The sequence below is a fragment of the Cottoperca gobio genome, chromosome 18 (genome assembly GCF_900634415.1).
Source record: "Cottoperca gobio chromosome 18, fCotGob3.1, whole genome shotgun sequence".
NCBI classification, from domain to species: Eukaryota; Metazoa; Chordata; class Actinopteri; order Perciformes; family Bovichtidae; genus Cottoperca; species Cottoperca gobio.
The window spans coordinates 2,598,252-2,617,697 of NC_041372.1; the positions used below are offsets into that span (position 1 = coordinate 2,598,252).

At 43.1% G+C, this 19,446-nt stretch overlaps 2 protein-coding genes and 1 non-coding gene across 7 annotated transcripts in view; 1 reads left to right on the forward strand and 2 right to left on the reverse strand.

Moving 5' to 3' along the window:
- Positions 1–8: 8 nt before the first annotated feature.
- On the reverse strand, positions 9–5,240 carry larp7 (La ribonucleoprotein 7, transcriptional regulator). The gene is made up of 13 exons (XM_029455327.1): positions 5,105–5,240; positions 4,158–4,372; positions 3,947–4,047; positions 3,768–3,851; positions 3,433–3,597; positions 3,223–3,325; positions 2,729–3,022; positions 2,400–2,553; positions 2,144–2,286; positions 1,664–1,776; positions 1,025–1,184; positions 737–828; positions 9–417 (listed from the first exon to the last, which is right to left on the reverse strand). Exons 2-13 carry the CDS (start codon positions 4,357–4,359, stop codon positions 340–342), a joined length of 1,689 nt encoding a protein of 562 aa, XP_029311187.1. The 5' UTR covers positions 4,360–4,372; positions 5,105–5,240; the 3' UTR covers positions 9–339.
- Positions 5,241–5,651: 411 nt separating this feature from the next.
- trnai-aau (transfer RNA isoleucine (anticodon AAU)) lies at positions 5,652–5,725 on the forward strand. The gene has a single exon. It is a non-coding gene; the product is annotated as a tRNA-Ile (tRNA).
- A 4,719-nt stretch (positions 5,726–10,444) lies between these two features.
- adamtsl3 (ADAMTS-like 3) overlaps positions 10,445–19,446 on the reverse strand; it is a 115,509-nt gene continuing 106,507 nt past the window's right edge. For 3 of the 5 annotated variants that reach the window (XM_029454702.1, XM_029454705.1, XM_029454701.1), the window contains 10 exons: positions 17,714–17,924; positions 16,852–17,031; positions 16,590–16,743; positions 15,481–16,486; positions 15,258–15,385; positions 14,119–14,239; positions 13,306–13,510; positions 12,884–12,993; positions 12,530–12,750; positions 10,445–12,152 (listed from right to left, as the gene is read on the reverse strand). In XM_029454702.1, the coding sequence (XP_029310562.1) occupies positions 12,043–12,152; positions 12,530–12,750; positions 12,884–12,993; positions 13,306–13,510; positions 14,119–14,239; positions 15,258–15,385; positions 15,481–16,486; positions 16,590–16,743; positions 16,852–17,031; positions 17,714–17,924 (2,446 nt within the window). In that variant the 3' untranslated portion in view covers positions 10,445–12,042. Of the gene's footprint in view, positions 12,205–12,529; positions 12,751–12,883; positions 12,994–13,305; positions 13,511–14,118; positions 14,240–15,257; positions 15,386–15,480; positions 16,487–16,589; positions 16,744–16,851; positions 17,032–17,713; positions 17,925–19,446 lie in introns of all 5 variants that reach the window. The other 2 variants (XM_029454703.1, XM_029454704.1) reach the window with 2 other exon arrangements.

Genomic DNA, 19,446 nt, shown 5'->3' on the forward strand with positions numbered 1-19,446 from the left:
AAAAACGGTATTGATCAAATAATGACATTTTATTAAAAAAAACAAAAAGTCAAATATCCTCCAAAGGAAAAAGCCACGACTTGTTTACGTCTGAACTGAACTTTCAAATCAATCATATTTACATCATGTACAGAAGCTTTCTAAAAAAAAGTTAAAAAGCTATGGATTAAAAGAATGTTGGCAAACGTCTCTCAGCGTCCACTGATCCTCCGGGGCAAACACAAATAAAGACATTTCAAGTCGTTTCGTTCGACTTCCCGTTCTCTTCCAGCCGGTTGGTTTTAACGTCGACCGTCCCGCTTCACTCATCGTGTGAAGTCCATCCCACGACAGCGGCTGTCAGTCTTCTTGGAAACGGATGTGTTTGGTCGCCTCCTTGGCTCGGGCCAGGATGATTTTCTCGGCTTTGGATATGAGCTGAAGCGTAACAAAATCAGAAGTCAGGTGGCAAATAAGGAAGAGCGAGGAGGCTGTTTAACTGTGTCTGTGAGTTAATATGCCAACATTATTCCAGGTGGTAGTTCAGCCACAGAACGTGGATCCTTCTCCTCTCCATCCTTTGTGCATTCTGAATATTACACTATGAAACTGTGAAGTCTGCATTGCTATGTCTCAGCTAAACATTACATAACGTTGCTAAGAGCGGATGAAACATCACGTTTACACACTTGAACAGAACGATAAATAATATATTGCTGTGTAAATGTATTTTTCTATTTAAAAACAGTGATCTCACCTTCTCCGTGCCGCGCTTCTTTTCCCTCGGGCGATTCAGCTTGACTTGGCGGTCCACTAGAATCTTCTGCCAGTACCTTTGCTCATGGTCACCTTTCAAACAAGAGATTTAACATGTTCATATTGTTACTAAGGCCTCAACAAGTCAACCTACAACACTAAGAAAGCTTTCGACACACACAGACGTAAGACAAGCCGATGCGTTTCAGCATCATCAATTATGAAAAGCAGCTCGGTGCCGCACATCTCCTCAGCTGCGTGCAGACTCTGTTTTTATAGAAACTAATACCTGCGAGAATCTCCATCTTCCAGCTGTGCTCCTTCTGCAGCTCCGCGCTCACGTCACTCACGGCTTTAGCTTCCTCCGGGGTGTGAAAGCGGACGTGACCCTCAGAGTCTCCTTCCAACGTGTCGACGTACGCCACTGGGGATATTTTGCTCAGAGCGTCCTGCACAGAACAATCCAAACAAATAAATGTACAGATCTGTGGAATGAGATTGCTTTGAATCCACATTCTGCTCTATTCTTTGATGTTATGCTCTTATATTATCACAGACACGTAGTTATGAAAAGGGGATTTCAGAAATGTGTCACTCCAAACAATGACTCATCGACTTTAAATGATGAAGATGTGCAGGAACTAAAATCAGCCTCTGCTTGAAAGACTTGTGTCCATACACATATTTATTACTTATCATATACATTTACCACATTCCTGTTTACATCCAGATTACTCATTTACACTATAATATATAAGAACATGATACTATACTGTGTAACTTGATTCTTTTGTTAATGTAAACATCGACTGCTTCTCTGTATCTGTTCTGCATGAGAATAAAGAAGTGGAATCATTAGGGATATAAAAAGCAGCTTCTTCGTTCTTTATGATTTAATAACCAAACACAGATGCTGATAAGACTCGACCTTGATGAACTTCCTCGCTGGAAGCGGCTTGTTGTCGGTGATCTTCATGATGACCCCGCTGGTGTACTGCGGGCCGTGATTGGTCACTTTCTCACTTTTGATGCTTTTCTCAACTAGAAGAAAAAAAACAGCAACAACCATCAGGATGACTGCGTGAAGCTGAAACATTGATAACCAGCAGCTGTAACGCAGCGGCTCTGTGAGAAGAAGCTCATTATGAGCAACTCTTTATCGTAACACTGTGATTTACTCTTCATGTCATCTTATTATTATTATTATGGTGTGTGAAATGCAACAGTTCAGCACCGACTTGAACCAGTTTGAAAGGAAACGTGTCGTTACACTTTCACTGTACTTGGAAACGTGGAGATGTTTGCATCATATCTTCACACCATTCTGTTTTCAACACATGGATTCCTTTATGAACCCTTCTTATGGCCGTGATTTTAGTGATTCCATGTCTGCAGATTATCAACTCACCGCTTCCGTGTTGAGGATCATCGCCCGTCTCCATCTGACTCTTGTGTCTCTTGTGACCAATCTTATTAATGCACTTCTTCAGGGACTCCATGCTACGCTTCTGCAGGGTCATATACTCGTCCTTCAGCTGCAGCCACTCTTTCCTTAACGTGTACAAAAGAGGAAGAGAGTCATCAGTGAGGTCAGCTCAGTCCTGACGGGGCTTTCACTAATAATCTCATCCTTGTTGACACAGAAAAGGGAAGTGGGATCTTACTTTGATAGAACCCGGAGTGGGATGACTTCTTCCTCCATCTTCAGTTTCTCTTTGTGTTTTTTATTTCTCTTCCTCTTTGCTTTGACTGTTGAATCATCTCTGTTTTCTTTCCCTTCCTCAACAGCTCTCTCTGCATCACTTTTAGTGGCTGGATCTAAAAAAAGGGGAATAACCGTTAAAACTCGTGGTTTTTAGTTCTAATCATACTTCATGTATTTCTAGATTGTGAAAAGAAGAACGGCCGAAGGGAAAGATATTTGTATTACATTTGTATATACACAGTGTGTTTTTATTTCTGGATTATGGACCAGCAGAAACTGATCACTTACTCGTCTTCGTTCCATCTTTCTCCTTCTCTCCTTCACTTCTACTCGTCTTCCTCATCTTAGATGGTAATTCACCGTCGTGTCCCTCTGCAGTCTGCGACCGCCGCCTTTTTTTCTCCGGTGTCTTCTGAGTGCCGCCGTCCTCAGATTTTAAATCCCCCCCTGCCGAGCGCCTCCTCTTTTGCTCTGACGGCTCAGCTTCCATCGCCTGCTCTTTGGCTTCCTCAGCAGCCGTCTCCACTGTGGCACCTTCCTTCTTCTTCTTCTTCTTTCGCTTTTTCTTCTCCTCTTCTTCACCTGCATCAAGGGGAGACGACGCCATGACAGGAGAGAGAGGAAACGTTACCTTCAGGGACATTACACATTTCTGTGGAACATTTGGGATAATGTAAGAACATAACTCAACTAAATATATAAGATCTAGTTGGAAATGTTACATTTTAGTGTATAGGTGGTAGAGAGCAGGGATATATAAAATGCATTTGAATTCATTGTACCTGATGGCAGATTGTCAGCTGGCAGAGTGACGGGCTTCCCGCTCTTCGTCTTGGGGAAAATCCCCGGCTTCCTGGGAGCGTCTTCAGGGGGGTTGTTGAGCATCTGTTGTCAAAGATCAACATCTTCCGTTACTTTTATTCCTGACAGAAGCCAACACTGGTCTGACTGAATCATCAGATATTAACTGTGAAACATTAACAAGTTTTCACCTCGATGGCGTTCTGCGCTTGTTCCTCCGTCTCAAACTCTACAAAGGCGAAACCCTTGGGGTCTCCGGAGGACTTGTATCTGGGGATGCTCACATAAACCACATTCCCGCATTTTGTGAACGCTCTCTCGATCCAGCTGTGCGTCACATCTTTGGGCAAAAGTTCCTTGTTGAAAAAAAGAAGAAGAAACGTATTATTTTATGATCCAAGATAGAGCTGATAGAAAAATTATTTTTGTGTTGATCCACTAATGGAACTTGTTGCACTATAGATACAATTAATGTTCATTTCTGTAAAGGTAGTCCAGACAAATAATAACACTAAACTCTTCTTACCACATAGACTATGCGGCTGTCGACATTACTTGGTAAGTCTCCAATCGGAAGCTGACGTCTTAATTTATTCCCCTCGAAGTTAACCTGAAACAAAATTAAAACACATTTGTGGTCAATGCATTGAATTGGCTTTAGTATGAAGCCATGTGCAACAAAAGAAATCATGAAAGAGATTGTACCTCGACTACAGATGAATTCTTCACCGCTCTTGCAATCAGCTTGGTGTCACTCGTCAGCTTCTTCATTCGATTGAAGCTCGCCAACACACATATATCAACATCTAAAGACAAATTAACACGTTTGAGACAAAATCCCACGTCTTGATGTCAAAAATTCAACAAAATAATTAAATGGCGGAAATGAATGCAGAGTATTATTGAGCTTCTTTACATCCATCCTCTGACTCGTCGATTATTTTTTTGAGAAAGCGGTCCTTGTGAAGGTTGACGTCGCCGAACCAGAACTCCACCTGCTTCTTCACGTCACCCAGCAGCTGTTTGACACGAGATCTCTTCTTCTTTTCCAGCTCCTTGTTCTTACTGCTGGGTTGTGATGTACCAGCATCCCCGACTCCCCTCTCTGTGTCAATCATCCTGTGGGTGGGACTGCAGCACAGGGCATGCACACTTAAATAAAGTAAATAAAGCTTAGCTGTGTGACTTTACTAAACCATGAATTGATTAATCTAGAAAATAATATTTGGTAGTTTAATCAATAAATCGTTAGTTGCCAGGGTCATATTTTCCCCAGCTTAATAACCTTTTAATATTCACTACATCAAATGTTAAAATCAGCTTTATTAGAGTTTTTCTTCATCTTCTTTAGACACATATCTCCAGTGGCTGAACAGATTTGTATTAAATACTTTATCTCCTTTCATCCTTTTGCAATTTCAACTGCAAAGAATAACCATACCAATATTTTACAATGTTAGTTTATGTCAAGAACACAGCACCCTGGGATCAGAGGGACGACCCCATGAGAAGTGGATTATTGTCCTTATGACACAAAGTCAAATACACAGTTGCCTCCCACACACTGAATCCACAAGTCAATGGTGAACACGCCCATTGAACAGCATCAACACATAACATTAATAACGCTAGTTATAAACACAGTGAGCTTCACATTGAGCAACTCTTAACGACGTTATACTTAGCTAAGCCAAGAAAGTGTTAGCTATCGCTACCAGGCTTTAGCAAACCGTTGGCCGTTTGTGTGTCAGTTGGCGGGTAGTGAGCTTTTAAAAAAAAAGAAAAGCTCCAGTCATGGCGACTGAAATTCAAAATACGTCAACACTTTAAACATTAAACCGACTAATAGTTTACAGAACTCACCCAGCTTGAGATGAGGAAACTGTTTGCAGACAGGGAAATAACAAGGCGGTTGAGCTTACTGGCTAACTTCTTATGATTACTTCGCTGTCGCAGAATAAATTCGTCATATCACTTCAGACGACTTCCGGTAAATTACTCCAAAATAAAATGCAACATAAGCGTTTGAAGTTTCAACATTTTATTGACAATCGTGCACAAGTAACAATAAATATGACCAGATTTTGTAAACAATTCAATATATACATTACATATAACAACAAAATACACAAAGAACTAGATGCATTGACTTTCGAAATTAAAATAAATAGAAAACAGATAAATATCTCCATAAATACACTTTATGAATAGGTATTGGAAATAGTTTAATAGTGTAACATTAGTGTCACATTTGACATGTTTTACTCAAGACATCGTTTGTGCTTTTATTGGATAGAGGGGAAAAACAACTCTATTCAACGTGCTGGCAGTTTTATGACCCTTTCCCATTTTCATTCAAAAAGTGTAAAAATAGGTTTTAGGTTAAAAATATGGAGCGCGAAAGTCACGTGGCCGGTTAGCTCAGTTGGTTAGAGCGTGGTGCTAATAACGCCAAGGTCGCGGGTTCGACCCCCGTACTGGCCAGGCATTTTTGTTTTATCATCCACAACTTGTTTCACAAAAAGATTTCAGAATCAAACTGACATTTGACCTATATTGTTTATCTTATAACTTGAGACTCGTGTAGTCTTCTTTCCTTTAGAGGCTCAAAATGCTCTCAAACCTTTTTAGCTTCTTGCACATGTCGTCCTCAGTGCAGCACTCAAGCCTATGCTTGATGAGCCCTGATAGTTGCTTGTAGAAAGTATTCGCCCACTGGGACTCTAAGCAGTGGACGGATATGTTGCACACTTTGTGGAGTACCATCACTAGCTTCTCGTTGCTGCTGACCTCACACCTTTTGAAGACCCATTCCCCCCATGATGCCCACATATCATCATCTGTGAAGCTCACAGTTATGCTTTCTTGGGTGCAAAATGAGTCAGGATCTGTGTCAGTTAGGTCATTCCATATGGCTCTGTATGAAAAGGGAGTCAATACAAACTTTAGAAAACTTATATTGTTGAAATATGGATTACAATTATTATTATTAAAAAGTCACACTCACACAACTTTTTTCAGAGGGTTTGGGGTCAAATCACTGAGTGACAGCAGACCTCTGTAGCTCACTCGGTTTCCCTCCATCCTGTGAAAGCACATAGGTAAGAGTGACAATGTTTGAAAGGCTTTACACTTGAATAAATCAGCAAGCCATCAAATATGAAAAGGTATTCAGCATCTTTATCCCCTTTGTGATTGAATTATGTTTTTTAAAAGATCAGAAAATTAGTTGGACTTAGTGCTCCATTCATAAAATGTTTGTCTCATTTTAGGGTTATGCTTCTGCACTTATCCAAGAAAGCTGATCTAAGTGCAAACTTGATTAACAATCCATTTAACTTATTACTTAACCATCTAGCAGTGGTGGGCCGTCAGGGCCAGCAAGGCCTTCTCTGCTGGCCTAAACATCATCAGAATATAAATTTAATTTTGATATATTTTTTCCACAAATATGTATTAAATTACTCCCCATAGTCTATTCTCTTCATTTCATAGCTTTCCTCTTGCTAGCGAGCCTATCAGAGGGTTTGTCCGCCACTTTCAAATGACTAACTACGAGCGGTACCCCTGGCTCACAGCCTCCAAGAGGCACTGCACATTGTAGTGCTGGGAATGCCTGCTATTTACAACTGATCGATTTGGTGTTTGGAGCCACACTGGGTTTGGAAACTTGAGTTGTCTAACCAAGGCAGCAACGAGACACCAAAGCACGGCTGGGCACTTACAAGCAACGGTGCTTTTGAAAACCTTTGGGACACCCGAGTGGATCTACAGCTCAACGAACAAGTGCGCAGGGAAATGGAGCTCCACAACGAAAGGGTGAACAAAAATAGGGAAATGCGGATTTATTGATTATAAATGCTTCGGAAATATGAATATAACTCTGTTGTACTTGACTATGTTAAGGTGATGCAACGCCCGGTTATATTGCGTTTCTGTCTAAATGTATAGTTTCTAGAGTCATGGCGTCATAATGATGGTATTAAGAGGTGGAATAATTCAGGTAGGACTGTGTAGGACATCACTGAAGGCCTAGGTGTGAAATGCACGGCCCGCCACTGCCATCTAGTCAGTTAAAAACTCAATGATAGGCAACTCCAGTTACAGAACATTCAAAATAATATATATTTTGTTTTCGGGCTTAAATGTAGATGTTATACTGAGCTGGAGTGCAGTTAACCAACCAGTTTACTGGAGTGGTGATAAAGGATATATTTGCAACATCATTTCATCCTCGTCAGCTTTTAAAGGATCTATGATTCAGACAATCGCGAGCCTGGAAAGACTTTCATTTCCCCAAAATACATTATGTGGAATATTGTGACATCCCTCACACAAGTTTCTTACCACAACTCTTCAAGCTTTTTATTCACCCGTATGGCATTAGAAAGAGCCAGTAGTTCATCGTCACCGATGTCTGACCATCCAATTCTGAAAGGGGAAGTGTGAAACATAAGTCTGGGTGATTCTTTATTCTCTCAAATAAAGACTTGTTGTTCTCTTTATATCTGCTTTGTGCTTGTAGCCTGTAAGACATCTTACCCCAGGTGGGTTATATTTTCTGACACTTGCAGCACATCAGCAATGACCCGAGCTGTGTCCATATCGAGGTGGTTTTCTCCAAGCCTAAAAAATTAAACAGTACCACCAGGTATATATTCCTCAAGCTGGTGGTGTTTACACTTTACTTTTTTATGCATGCAATGTGATATGTGCTAGCCACATGGAACTGCAAAGATAAAGAAGCCTCCATGTGATAGATTCAAACCACATTTTACCTGAAACTCACCAAAGTCTGTTACATCTGAGCAGCAGGGGCTGAATGTCTCGAAGTGCCTCGCTGCTTACTCCTGTGCCTGTCAGATCCAGCTCTAATATGTTTCCCTTTGTGAGGTTTAGGAAGTACTTGAGGGCATTGTAATCCATCTGGGAGAGTGTTTCATCACTAACATTAACTTGTAGTGTCTTTGGTTGTACAGCGAGGGCCAAAGAGGGGTCCTGCTGCTCAAACAGGCAGTGCAAATGGTTTAGGATGTTGGCCCCACTCTCACAGAGCATCGTGAGCTCTCTGATGATCCTCTCACGAAAGGTGTCCACTTTGTCTGTATTGCAACTCAGCCCCACCTGCCTAGATAGAAGATTTGCATTGCGTTCAGAGAGGATCCCAGACAGGAATCGGTTGAAGAGGTCCAAATGTCCATTGTTGGACCCCTCCCTGGGACTCGCAGTGTGTTGAAGCGCGTCAGGTAAAGGGTGATCCGTCACTGCACAATAAACTGCAGCGAAGAACTCTTGAACAGTAAGGTGTGCAAAGGAGTAAACCTCTTCAGTGCAGCCGGGCTCTTGTGCCACGGTCTTGTCAAGGAAGGTACTCACAAGGCTGCATCCCTCCAACTCTGCAACATCTCGGTCGCTGCTGTAGAATAGTGTTTGATGCTCCATCAGCTTCAGGAAGGCCAGTCGCCCCAGCTTCAGCACGACATCAGACAGCGGCTGGACGGATCCTGCGCTCTGCTCTTGAACAAATGTTTCAGCTCTTGCTTGAGTGTGTGAGCGAAGTAAGGCCACCAGATACTGCACATAAATGTCGGTCATGGTCTTGGGGCTCTCTCCATAGAGGTCTTTGCTTTCTTTGAGGATGCAGCACACAATGTAGCAAAATGCAGGTATGTAGCACAGCGTCAGCATTAGCTCATTCGCTAGTACCACTGCGAACATGTGGTCAGCAATGGCACTGTCCTGGAAATAACGCGAGAAGAAAACTTGAACTTCAGCCAAAGAGAAACCAGTGATGAGCACAAAGCGGTCAATGCAGCCCACTGGGATGTGGTTGATGGCTGCAGGTCGACTTGTGAGCATGACAGAAGCATTGGGCAGCAGTTCCCCTTGCATCAGACTCCCAAAGACCTCCACCACCTCTGCATCTTCATCTGGCTCGGTCACAAATGCGTCTACATCACAGCTCCTGTAGTGTCTGAACTCATCAAAGCCGTCTAAAATGATCAGCAGTTTGTTGTCATTCGCTAAAATGTTATCCAGTTCTTTAGCCAGGTGCCTGTTTTTACGTAACACCAGCTCTCGGAAGTTTGTCGGTTTGTCGATCAGATTCAGGTCTCTGAAGGTCATGTGGATGATGAAGTCAAATCCAAGATTGTCCCTGTTTCCCCCAAAATCAAAAAGCATCTTCTGTACCAGGATGGTTTTTCCAATGCCGGCCACCCCTGACACCAGAACCTTCTTGACTGGACGGTTTCCATTTGCGCTTGAAAAGAGTTCGGCTGGTGTGATCTTCCGATGCACCGCTGACTTCTGTTGCAAAGTACAGTCGCTTTTGTCCAAAGGTCAGCACCTCATGTCTCTTTATATCCAAGCCCTGGTGTCCGTCGGCCAACAAGAGATTGACATAGTGTTCGGAAAAAAGAATTTTCTCTCCGTGTCGAGTGTTGTAGAAGAGCATGCTCTCGCTCCGGCGCCTGATGACATCTTTATGCTTTTGTTTGACTTTGTTATATTCTGCAAAAGAAGATAAGATTAATAATCCATTTTATATTTCTTCCTTTACGTAAACCTAAGAACCTCAGAACACAATCATTTGATAATGTTTCATGAAACACTATGTACCGTTTATATGAACAATGCAATGCTTTGAATTGCATACCTACGGATTGAGGCAGATCTGTGTTGCTTTCTTTGGAGTGAGTCTGTGCGTCTAGCTGATGATGACTACTAATTGAGAGAAAGATCTTCGCAGCCTCTTCGCCTTTACATGCCAAGATATCCAACACCTTTCTTACTCTTGCCCGGGGTCCCAACTGACACAACACCTCCTCACGGTCATCACGAGTGAACACTTCCCGACTTACTAAGATTTCGAGCAGAGAGTCAATCCGTCCTTCCAGTTCATCCACGAGGGAAACTCGCAGAACCATGAGTGCTGTCAAACAAGAATTACAACCATCCTTTTCCACCATAACTAATCTGAAATAAATAAATCAATTTCCCCTCAAAGTTCAGAGGAATCCTGTGAACGCATGTCCGTCTTCATGAGTGCAGAAATAGAACGTGTGTATTGTGAATGCGGAAAAAGAAAACAGAAAATAGGGAAGCAGACTTGAATTTCTTGTTCCTCTGGTTAATGGTAGAACCTCCCATTACTTTTTTTAGAGAGAGAGAGAGACAGTAAACCACAACACACAGTTTATGAAAGGAATGTATTTGGCTTTATTTAATGATAAACCAGGCATGAGCAGAAAGCAACACATCAGTTCACCAGCAGAGGGTCCCCATTGCATGCACATCATCAAATACCAAGAGACTGTTGGGAAATGAATACTTAAAACCCACCCCTGCAAGTATATACAAAACTATGCACAATAACACACATGGAAATAAATAGTTAAGAGGACAAAACAAATATCTACATAACTTAAGAGCATGAGTAATATGTTAATCATGTTTCCGTTCACACAGAGTTATCTGCTCAGGTATGTGTTGGACTTGATGATGAAGCTTTGTGGAACTCAGGACATTATGTCAAAAGTGCAAAACCCTCCTCTGGCACAAGAAATTATCTTTAGTTAACACTGAAATCTGTCTGAGGGGAAGAGTTACACAAGGACCGTCAAATGTAACTAAAGTAAAAATATAATTTGGTGGAGAGGATGACGAGTTGAAACGTCACACAGTGGTTAAAGGGACATTTGAACAAATATCTTAACAAGAAATACAAAAATCACAAAACAAAATATATAAACAATGTAACTTTACAAACAAAACAAAAAAACTCTTCAAGCAATGTTTATTCACAAAGACTTGGAGGAGCTGAGTGCAATATAAATGTCTTATTATTTCCAAAGATTGACTTGCTTCAGTCATACACCTCCATAGTGCAACATGTGCAAGATAAGTCTGAACTTTTGTTCCAATGTCTGCAATCCTAAATCCTGTGCTCTTCAAATGACTTGACCAATCGTTAGAGAGCACGTGTTGAATTATCCAACATGATATCACAGATCATGATGTATTTCCCATGTGGCTGATACCAAATTTACTGCATCATCATCATCAAATATTAGGCTTTTAGCCATTTCCCATTTACATGCAGCATGAAGTTGTGTTTAGAGTTTACCCAGAACTCATTTAGCATCAAAACTATTCATCAACACTGTTTTGGAGACCAATGTAAGAAAGGCAAACACACAACTATCCAGTGGTTATCAAAAGATCAGGGCTCCACCCAAAGTCCCTGGGTATGAAGTAAATCAATGAAAAACTACAAGTATATTAAATACATATTTGTGTATTGTAAGCTAAGTCACAGGATACTATGCACCCTGCAGGAGAGCGGTGGAGCTGGTGCACCAGATCATTAATGTGGACCGGTCGCTCTTCATTATTGTATGTGAATAACTTAACCGGACTCTAAATCTGATTTACGCCTTAACTCTGCAGTCACCACAAGTTTCTATTACTCACAATGGAAATGTGTCTTAAGATTGCGTTTGCATCATTCAGGAAAGCTTCATGAAGACCAGATAAAAAAAGAAAGAAGTAAAACTGAAGCCTTCATTAGCAGACATGTCACTCCTCTCAACACTTTGAAAATTCAAACCCACACATGATTCCTTTGAGGAAAGCAGATCACGACCATCCAAACGTTCCTCCACACTCAGGAACCCTCATCCAAGACCATTGAACACAGCTGTGGGTTTAAGGATGGGGCATCGAGGTTTCAAGTCTCCGTCTGAGCATCTTCCCTGACCTCTTCAGGTCGTCTGTGGCCCTCGTCGTACGGCCCCGCCTCAGGTGTTTCGGCAGGAATGACAGCAGCGGCTCTTGAACTGCGGCAGCGGACAAAGCTCCAGCTGTCGAACCTTCTCGCAGTACCTGGTGCTGTCTCGACACTCTGCTGCTTCAGAACAGACGTTACAGTTCACTACTCACACTAAGCCCAACATAGAAACCTTTGTGAGATGAGATGAGATGAGAAATGCTCGTGAAAGAGTAATAAATATCAAGTGTATAAGAAGTGATACTAACACCAGTTCCTTATAGAATAACAATAAAAGTCAGATAAATGTAGTTAAATAAGCAACACGCAGGTACTGTATCTTTAGTAAATCACCTGTAGAACATGACTTTCAGAGGAAATGTAACCATCAACATATGCTGTAATCATATTGGACATGCTATATAAATATACAAATATAGGATCATTTAAAAATCAAGATCAAAATCAATTAAGAAACTACTTTTCTCCATTTTGCCATCGGCGCAACTTTTCCTCACCTTTGCCACAGGACAGAATGTTGCATCGCTGCCAGCTGGGAGGGCGAGGCCTCCACATGCAGTGATGCTCACGTGTGGCCTTTCCAGTTCGGCGGTGCGCGCAGGTCACCTGGCGTGACTGGAAACCGTGCCGTCCACAGGTGGCAGTGCACTGCGTCCACGGTCCGACACGCCAGTGAAGGGCACAGGTTTCTGTGGAGCAGTTCTTCAGGGAGCTGGGCCTACGAAGACACACACGAAGAAAAAGGGTCGAGAAACTGTCAAAATACACTAAACATGAAATACTTTTTAATTGAACATCAACATCATATATCAACAGTTGATATACATTCATATTATAATATCCATATGTACCTTTGGAGTCCACTGCACATCCTGAAGGGGACTTTGGTGGCATTTGTGTACTGGCAGTAAACATGGCGGTGCTGTGTCGCCAAACTGGGGCCCACACATTGACCATGACACTAAAAGAGGAGATTTGATAAAAATTAGAAGCAAGTTCAGCTTTTAGTTTGAAAATACTTTTCATCTTTTGTGGTTTTGCCATTTTCAAGCTGACTCTCACTGAATTTCAAGTTTTAAATCTAAGCTATGCCTCATAATAAACACATTTAGTTCATATTTTAGAATGGGAGTTGTTTTTTTGCAAATATTATGCAACACAATGGGATCTTCAGGGCCGGGAAATTCACTTAATACGTTTGGAAAAGATGTGACAGAGTTAGCACAGTGCGTGCAGACATGCTGAGATGTGTGTGTGGTCAAAGGAGACTCACTGCTCCCCAGTTGGTGGTGGCCCATCTCGCACAGGACAGCAGGTTGCACATCCTGGAGTCGGAGGGTCTCCTCCCGGTGCCGAGGCACTGCTGGCTCTCCACCTCTCTGGATCTGCCCTCTGGATCCTTCATGCAGCGGACGCTTCTGTTCTGGGACCCTCCGCCACAAGTGGCTGAGCATGGAGACCAAGGGTCCACTCGCCACCTAATCCAAGCACAGAGGACAAGTGGACAATAACATATAGTATTAATATAGTAATATGAGTATTAATCATTTTGGACCCAGAAGTACTCATCACCTAAAGGGAAAGTTCTGGTAGTTTTGAAGTGGTGTTGTATGAGTTACTTATCCACAGTCCGTGTGTTACCTGCAGGAGATGCAGGTTAGAGAAACAGACAGGAGTACCAGCAGCTAAATGTATTGAAGACGCCAAAAACATCAATATCAGTTTAGGTGTACGCTACTTTTAGAATACTTTACTGCACTACCTTGCCAAAAGCCCTTTCTTTAATTCTGCTGCCCCCCCCTGTCCACAGCAGCACATGGCTGGTACTCCTGTCTGCTAACACACTGACTGTGGATAAGTACCTCATACAACCACACAGACAACTGAACTATCCCTTTGAGTCTCAGTGTTGAGCAGTCCTGCAATCATCTACATTTTTCCCTTTTGAAAAGTTGCATGAACAGATGCATGCACACAGAAATGACCGGGCACTTTAGGACACATGTAGAAGTTTTGAATGCAAATAAAGGAGAAATTGGGAGCTGGTCTTCTCAAACATGACAAACATGTAGTAGTAGCAAGGTACCTGAGGGGGCAGACTTGTCCATGGCACAGCTCAGCTGACTGGCTGCTGTTACTCCTCTCAGAGCAAACAGAGCCGTTTGGTCCCATGACATTAGTCTGAACACAGCTTCTTCCTTTGCTACCTGAAAACAGAATTTTAAAACTACATTGTTGTGCTCTTGGATACTGCAGAAATGAAAAGAAGAGAGATATATACACACCGTATTTACACACCATATACTGTATACACACCATATGTACACACCCTATATAACTGTATGTAGCTGAAGATGCTTGTAATGTCTGGTAGAAACTAACAGTCCTGATGTGTAGTGAGTTATAAAGGCATCAAGATCAAGTAAAATGAGGTGAAAACATCCCACAGAAAGAAAAGGTATGTACATGTAACCACGCAGCCACCAAGGCGCTCCCTAAGGTCTCTGAAATGCAGTTTGGACATATTTCAGCACCTTTAAGCCCCTTTATCCTCTGTTTAGATCAGGCGAATGGGGTGCACCCACTTAATCTTCTTTGTAACATTGCCTGGAACCTCTAATTGTTGTCATATGGGGAGAAAAAGTGCCGGAGCATCAGGAAAGCCGGCGGTGGTGGTGCTTTGATTAAAATGGAGCGAGGTCGCGACTGATCACGCGCCGAGGAGACGAATGACAGTTCGGAGATGACCTGCGCTGTGGCACGCTCTGGACATTCCTCATCACTGACTGAGCATGATGAGCCACCAGGGTATGTGGAAGCTTACTGTATGTCTGGGGCTATGGCTATGCCTGTGTGTGTGTATTTCAGTTGAACAGTTTCTAAGCCAGAACCACAACAGAACAACACACATTACAGAACATCTCACACAGAACTTCACTGAAGCTTCATGACACTTAAGGAGCTGCTGGTTATTTTTCCCCCTTTTCCAGTCTTCATGCTACGATAAGCTAACGTGGATCTAACTCCATAATGTAACGATAGAAAACAACAATTTCCATTGAACACTTCAAAAAATCTTGGGTCGGTGTTGTGTCACCTTGGCAACTGTAATATTCAAAATGTATTTAAAGCTGGTAAACTTCTTCTTCTTTTTTTGCAATTACTTAAATCCATAAAAAGATCTTAAACTGACCATTAGCAGTTTATTCAAACGACTTTTCTTACCTGTAATCTGCAGCCACGACGAGAGAGATGTAGTTCCGAGCCGGTTCCTGGCAGTGCACGTGTACAGACCCTCGTCCACTTTGCTTGGAGACTGGATCCTCAGTGAGCCGGGGGACAACAGGCCTACTCTGCCAACACAAAGACAACGCACCCACTGAATCAGCTGCTTTTACACAACAGAATCTGCAGTTTTGTTGACGCCTGTCGCACAAAAGCTTCTTACCTGCTGTTGTAGTGCAACCCTTTCCCATTCTTTGTCCATGTCAGGGATGGTTCGGGGTTCCCCAGTGCCTCACACCTCAGCTCCAAACTTGCAATGTGTTTCTGCAGCACAGCTGGCGCTCCCACTTGAACCATCATTTCAGACGACGCCACCGCTCCGACCTTCCTGGGCCGTTGGATTAGCACCGGGCTTCTTGGCCTGGACGTGTGGGCTTTGATGTTCGGTTTATAAAGCAGGGGCCCTTGTGTAGAGGATTCTGCACTTTCCGGGGGATGAAGGGTAGACTCATTGGTTTCACCTTGTGTCATGGTGAGCTCACTGAGCAACTGTGCGATGAGTTGTTCTCCCCATTGTCCTCCGAGGCCTTCAGAGAGGTTGTGCATGATCTCATCCAGCCTGTGGGTATCGGCGATGAGTACGAGCAGGCTTGACAGTTCTGAGTTTGCTCTCTCATCCTCCAGGGTCGACCGGTTCTTTTCACTGGAGTGTGTCTTATCAGCGGTGTCTTTTTCATCTTGGAGAGAGCCTTTGAGTTCGAGCAAATGCTCAACGATGTTGTCGTATTGGTTGAGGGGGATGGGTAGCTCCTGAAATCTTTCTCTTGTTGCGGCCACGTCTGTCTGACCAGTTTGTTGTCCACCTGCGAGGAGCCATGACTCCGGAGCAGAGAGCTTCTGCTTGCTGCCGATGATCTGTAGGACAAAATGTTCTTTTGCCTGACCGGCGACGCATGTGTATATCCCGGCATCAGATACCCGAAGCTGCTGAATCTTCACATATCCCGGTGATGTTATGGAGAGATGTGGGAGGCCGACCAAGGGCTTTCCTTCCTTCAACCAGCGAATGTGGCCCTTGCGGAAGTGTCGGGTTGGGCAGCGAAGGACTACTGTTGTCCAGGGGAGCAGGTAGGCGTAGCCCCCCACTACCAACTGTAACCTTTTGCCCTTCCTCCACTGGATATACACCTTCTTCTGGGCCAGTATGGTGGGATCAGGCTTAACAGAGTCTAGTGAAACAAAGATGACAGGTAAATAGATTATCGTCTGTAGCAGTTTATCCCCTATAACTGTACAGGCCAACGAAATACAGACAAACTGAGGGTCTCTTACTCTCACAAAGCCTGAGGGAGCACGGTCGGACCTTGGTCTGCCGGGCCACCTGAGAACAGCTCTCAGGGTCTACGGTCGAATGTCCCCGAGCTTCCCCTTGTCTTCTGCAGACTGCCTGTAGTCTCTGAATGCCATTTCCACAGGTCACTGAACACTGGACAAATAAAACAGATTTTGTAATACCCTGTATACTGTACGTATGGCATTACAATTACATTTCACCACTTTAAAAAGGTAGGTTGGTACGTTGAGGAAAGTCTACCTGGGACCAGTCCGTTGTGACCCACAGAGGGGGGCACTCCTGCTTGGCACAGGGCTGCTGGTTTGCGGGGCTCTTGGAAGGGCAGAAGGTGTCAGGCAGCTCCAGGATGCTGCCATCTGCCAGCCGCTGTTTGCACAGAACCTGCCTCCTTTGAAATCCACCACCACAGCTCTGGGAGCACTACAAAAATACAGATGTGCCGGGGGTCACATTAGCATTAGGAGCTTCAGTCTAATTGCCGTGCCAGGCAGTTATGATGGTGAACTTCCTAAAGCGTTCCTTTCCCACTGGACAAAAAAGCCACTGACACCCAACAACATCTGGCTTTTGTCATTTTTCATTCTCGGGACACATGACTGCAGTAGTCATGGTATTTATCGGCAGTATGGAAACATGACACCTGGATAGAAACGATAATTTTTTACCCTTTCTCAAAAACATATAATAAATGCAATCAAGGAGGATTTGGACTATTATATCATTTATTAACGTACAAAGCATACAATAATATGCTCTCCACAAAGCTGACTCCATTGACAGAAACAGTAATTATACGTCGCTGATCGTCATAAAAAACACTTCATTCATTCGACAGAAAGAAATACAACTCTGGTTTGAGAGTTTGAAAGAGAGACTGAATAAATAACATATAAAAAAAGAAGTACTGTTTACTATGCTGCCCGGCGCATTCCTGGCGTCAAACGTTACACGCCAGAAAACCCCCCCAGAAAAGCATACTCGTCTACTGGCAATGGGAAAGGAGTCTATCGCCTATTTTTGGGTGTTTTCCCGCATTTAAAAAAACCTGCATATAGGCCTATGTGTTCATTTTGGAGAAAGAGGTATAAGTAGGATACTTTACCTGTCCCCAGGCACGTGTGTCCCACATAGGAGGGCAGTCAAAGCGGTTGCAGGCTTGGACAGGGCTGGGCTTGGGGCTCTGACAGTCTTCATCCCTCAAAACCTCGGTACGGTTGCTGTTACGAGAGGGCCGGTGAGTGCACGCCACAGTGCGGGTCATCAGACCAACCCCACAGGTAGCAGAGCATGAACTCCACTCTCCTGTCTCCCACCTGCGAACACAACGTTCAGCGTCAAACTACTGTCCGTCATGGTCCAGCTGAACACCACTTCTATTTTGAGTTTCACCTGAATTTGCTCGTTAACTACACACGGGTTAGTTTAGAATTTGATATCAACTCTCTATCAACATACATTATTTTTTGTGTACATGCATATGGAGTCAGAGTGCTTGATGTTTTCACTTGATCCCATGAGAGGACTCTCTTGCAGTCTTATGAATGTGCAAATTCATGAAAGTGAATACGAGTGAAAGCGAAAATAGTGATTCATGGGGCCAGATCCTGGCAAAGAAACATTAAATCTCCCACTGAATTTAGTGATATTTGAGAAATCCCTACGGCATAAATTCTTCACTTGCCCAATGACCTCTGTGTGCCAATATTCTTTTTGTTATCCAACACATTTTCATTCAGGAAGATGAATCCAGCATCAAAGTTTCCCGAGCACTTTTATTCAATCATGCTGTGGCATGTGTCTTCGTCACTATGCTTTTAAAAAGGCATCGAAAAGCTTTGGCTTTGAACAAGATGGCAGCGATTTTACTTCTTGCTTGACAGATTAGGTGAATTTTCAAAACTATTCATATTTACTCAAGGGTCCAGGGACTGTGGAGAATTGGGAATGAGGCTTGTTTCTGGATCGGTACTATACTCAAAGCCAAATCCTATGGCTGTTTCCCTTCAGAGGGAACAGTATCCAAAGAGTGTAGCTTAATATGTGAGGGTGAGGAGGCCTCAGGGAGGGAGTAAAGGGCCAAAGGAAACAAGTCCAATACAGCGTTTGTTGTGCCTGAAAACAAGACTCAAGGCCTGGAAAAACAGGCGAGGGCAGGCTGCAAGCCTCTGGGTTTTCTGACAAGAGTGCGAGAGGTGGAACACCGACACTGCGCTCGTGTTAACTTGAAACGTGTGGCCTACCGCAAAATCCACTCACCGCTTAGCCATGGCTCAGTTATATTAAACATCCATTATGCTGTTCAACCATTCAGGTATTTCATTTTGTGTGAATGTTGTGTGCTTATTGTTCATCCACTGTTTTCCAAATTGATGCCCGATGGATGATAGTTGGATAAATGTAAAAAACCCAGCTTGGACTAAAACCTTTAATAGTGGAGGTTACATCTACATTCATCGAGAAATAGCAACCTGTCATAGATCACCATGTTGAGCACATTGATACTCCTCAGAGGATAAATCTCTTCCATTTCTAAAGGTCAAAATGTCAACTTTGTTCTGTAAACTAATAATAATTTGATTTCCATTTAATCTTCCAATAACATTCCTGATAACCAGATGAATCTGTATGTGTTTGGTGACTGCCTGACATTCATCATGTCGGCCGAGCAGGTCTCAACACCAGCGACTATTTTATGTTTTATTCTGATTCCACAAGCCGTCCCTCTGGCTTCATTTCCTGCTATCATTGATACAATCATCCATCTCTGTCATTCTGCTTCAGTATCACTTGCACCCAAGTGGCCTAAATGGTGATTTAATTGGCCCGTGTGGTTTA